General features: G+C 53.2%; 1 protein-coding gene across 1 annotated transcript; it reads right to left on the minus strand.

Moving 5' to 3' along the window:
• Window positions 1–2,543: 2,543 nt before the first annotated feature.
• LOC104460659 (feather keratin 1-like) lies at window positions 2,544–2,864 on the minus strand. The gene has a single exon (XM_010073147.1). It carries the CDS (start codon window positions 2,862–2,864, stop codon window positions 2,544–2,546), a length of 321 nt encoding a protein of 106 aa, XP_010071449.1.
• Window positions 2,865–3,420: the final 556 nt, after the last annotated feature.

Genomic DNA, 3,420 nt, shown 5'->3' on the forward strand with positions numbered 1-3,420 from the left:
TTGTTCCTGATTTCTCTACCTTCTCCCCGTTCCGGCGGTGCAGGGGGACAGGGAACTGGGGTTGCAGTTAGTCCATGTTGTCTCTGCTGCACCTTCCTCCTGAGGGGAGGGCTCCTCACAGTCATCCCTGCTCCAGTGTGGGGTCCCTCTCACATGAGAGTCCTTCACAAAATTATTCCAATGTGAGTCCTTCCCACATGGGGTCACAGTCCTCCGACAGCTGCTCGGCTCCGTCACGGGTCTCATGAACAAAATTCACGACCTCCTTCGGGCACGGCTACTTCTTCCAATGTAGGATCCTCCACAGCTACAACTCCATGAGCCACAGGTGAGCTCTGCTTTCTTCATGGGCTGCACAGGGGATGACATGCATCACCATGCTTCTTCACCACGCTGCAGGACAATCTCTGTTCTGGGGAACCTCCTTCCTCTCATTTCTCTTCACTGGCTGGCATGTCTGCATAGTTGCCTCTCTCAGATCCTGCTTCTCTCTCTGCCACAGCTTCTTTCACCAGCTCCCAAGAAAACTGGCTCTTGGGCAAGCCATGGCAGAGGCTTGGGCTGCAGCAGGTCGGGTTACAGAAGAAGCCTGGTAGGCAGCCGGACAGCCGGTCCTCCCAGGCCTTGCCCAGGGCCACACCAACCCCTCCATGTTGTGTGCCCCCTCTTAAATATGTAATTTGCAGAGGCACTTACTGGTTCCGCCCTGGCCACAGCTGGGTCCAGCCTGAAGCTGGGGGAACTTCCAGCAGTTTCTCACAGGGGCCATCTTGGTAGTACTCCCTCCCCCACCAGGCCCCGGCTCCAAAGGCTTGGAGCTGGGGCGGGGCAGGGAGCTCTTAGCAGGTACTTACAGGAACCACCCCTGTGGCCTCTCCCCTGCTACCAGAGCAGACTGGGAGTCAGGGGAAACCTTTAACAGTTACTTACAGGAGCCATTACTATGGCCCCTCCCCTGCTACCAAACAAACCACAAAACCACAATACAGGCCAACAATGTTAATTAGTGTTATTAAACACCTCACATAAGAGTGAACAAGGACCTCAGGAGCCTAGGCAACAAAACAACCCACATCAGCCCTGGATGGAAAGAGGGAGGTGTATTCACTCGTCCTCTGCACAGGACAGCTCCCCCAGCACATTGAGGGCATCAATGATGGGGCAAAGTGCACGTCCTTTGGTTCTAGTAACATGTTCCAAGTTCAGCACATTAAAGTGATAAGGTGAGGGCAAAGTGCATGTCCTTTGGTTCTAGTAACACGTTCCAAGTTCAGCACATTAAAGTGATAAGCAGTGCAGCAAGTAAACTCCCTGACCGGCACAGAGGCCTGCCAGTTAGCAACTACTACAACTATAGCATGCTCAATTCAAAACTGCCGTTCTCTTGAGCTCCACATGGAGTGCCAAAAAGGCTGAGTTGGTTTGATCTTGTGTGGCTGTCCACGAAGACGTTCTGTCACTCCGCCTCCACAGTGAGAAAGGGAGGACAAAACAAAACTAAAAACTTGTGGGTGGAGATAAAGACAGTTTAATGAAGAAAAATAAGGCAAATGAGTGGAAGCAAAGCAAAGCAAAAAGATTTATTCTCCACTTCAAATCAGCAAGTGATGTCCAGCCACTCCTGGGAAGCAGGGTCAGAGCACTCCTAGTGTTTGATTTGGAAGACAAACATCTTAACAATTAATACACCCCCCTGTCCCCTGTCTCCTCTTAGCATTTATCGCTGACCATGATGTAATATGGTATGGAATATCACTTTGGCCAGTGAGGATCAGCTGTCCTGGCTATGTCCCCACCCAGCCTCTTACCCACTCCGAGCCTACTGGATTTTCAGAGTGGGACTTGGAGAGATAGCCTTGATGCTGGGCAAGCACTGCACAGCGAAAACCCAAAAATATTTATGTGTTATCAACACCTTTCAAGCTACAACTACAAACAACCAGTAAGAGGGCTAATATGGTGAAATTTAACTCCATGCCACTAAGACCCTATACAAAGCTGTTGCACATCACTGCACACTCATCCCTAACATCCCCCTCCCAAAACCACCCCTGAGCAACATCTCTCTTCCTGAAGATCTTGGGAGAGCATCTGCAGGAGAAAGGAAGACACAGAGACATGGACTGGGATGCATCAGAACTTTAATGAGTCAAAAGAGGAAAACAGTGGAGGCCCCAGTGGAAGAAGCACCAGGGGAAAACAAGAGTCTGTGCACCATGGCTGTGGCAGAGATCCCAGCAGGTGTCCATCTGCCTGCCCCACAGAGGGAGCAGGGCCAGCAAGTCCTCCCTAGGCTGGCTTGGTGGCGCTCACTGTCCAGGGGAGCACAAGAGCACAAGGACATGGGAGGGAAAGGACAGAGTGGAAGAGGGGAAAGGCAGGCATGGGTTGTGCTTTCTGAGAGCCCAGGCTGGCCACATCCTTTTGCAAGGGGTGCTGGTGCTGCTCAGCCCCTCTGAAAGCAAACACCCGGTACTCTGTCCCCAGTCTGGTACCGTCTTCTGGGTCACTGGAGGCCTTCCCCAGGGCCATCACCAGCAAGTTTAGCAGGGGAAGGACCTCCTGGCACAGTAGCTGCTGCCTATGCCAGAGAAGTCAAGGCCAGAGAGGCCAAAGCCCCCGGAGGAGATGGGCACTCCCTGAGAGCTGAGGATGCTGCCAACGGCAGCGGAGGTGGAGGATCCCACGGCAGTGTTCTGTGGGAAGGAGCTGAGGATGGGTCCAGGCAGGGTCACCACCACAGGGGAGGGCTGGATGAAGGCATGGGAGTCCTGGCACTGCCTGACACAGGGCTCATTGCAGCTGTTGGCCAGTGGGGTTGGGGTACAGTTCTGGCATGGCAGGCACGGCTTGAAGCAGGACATGGCTTGTGTCTGGAGGTGCACCTGGGAGGGAGGGCAGGGGGAAGCAGAGCCTGAAGGGTGGGTGAGGAACAGCCTGTCACGCGCTACAAGGGACCCAAGCCAAGCCAAGTTCGTGTGCTACAAGGGACCCAAGCCAAGCCAAGTTCTGGAGACAAGAGCTGGAGGTTGTGTAGGGAGGCCCACAACTTCTCCTTCCCTTCAGCCTAAAACTTCCCCGCTAAAAGTGACCAAGCCCAGGGAGATCCCCGCCTAGTCCATAGATCACTTCAAAAAAGTTCCAGCCTCTCTCTATGACACATTTTCACATAATCACAGAATCACAGAATCACAGAATGTTAGAGATTGGAAGGGACCTCAAAAGATCATCTAGTCCAATCCTCCTGCCGGAGCAGGAGGAGGATGTCAAGGAGGAGACTGGGTTTCAAATTCACCTTGTTCTAGGGAGATGGAGGCGAGGGGAGTGGATGAGAGAGGGACAAGAAAGGCCCGCATTTATACTGCTCCTGCACTCACCCAGGCCCACAGGCACTGCACGCAGGCAGTAATTTTCCACCAG

The sequence above is a fragment of the Pterocles gutturalis genome, unplaced genomic scaffold, assembly GCF_000699245.1.
Source record: "Pterocles gutturalis isolate BGI_N339 unplaced genomic scaffold, ASM69924v1 scaffold23386, whole genome shotgun sequence".
Classification (NCBI taxonomy): Eukaryota; Metazoa; Chordata; class Aves; order Pterocliformes; family Pteroclidae; genus Pterocles; species Pterocles gutturalis.

Excerpts from the sequence above, each read along its gene's own strand:
- LOC104460659 (XM_010073147.1), bottom strand. The coding sequence starts at position 2,864 with ATGTCCTGCTTCAAGCCGTGCCTGCCATGCCAGAACTGTACCCCAACC.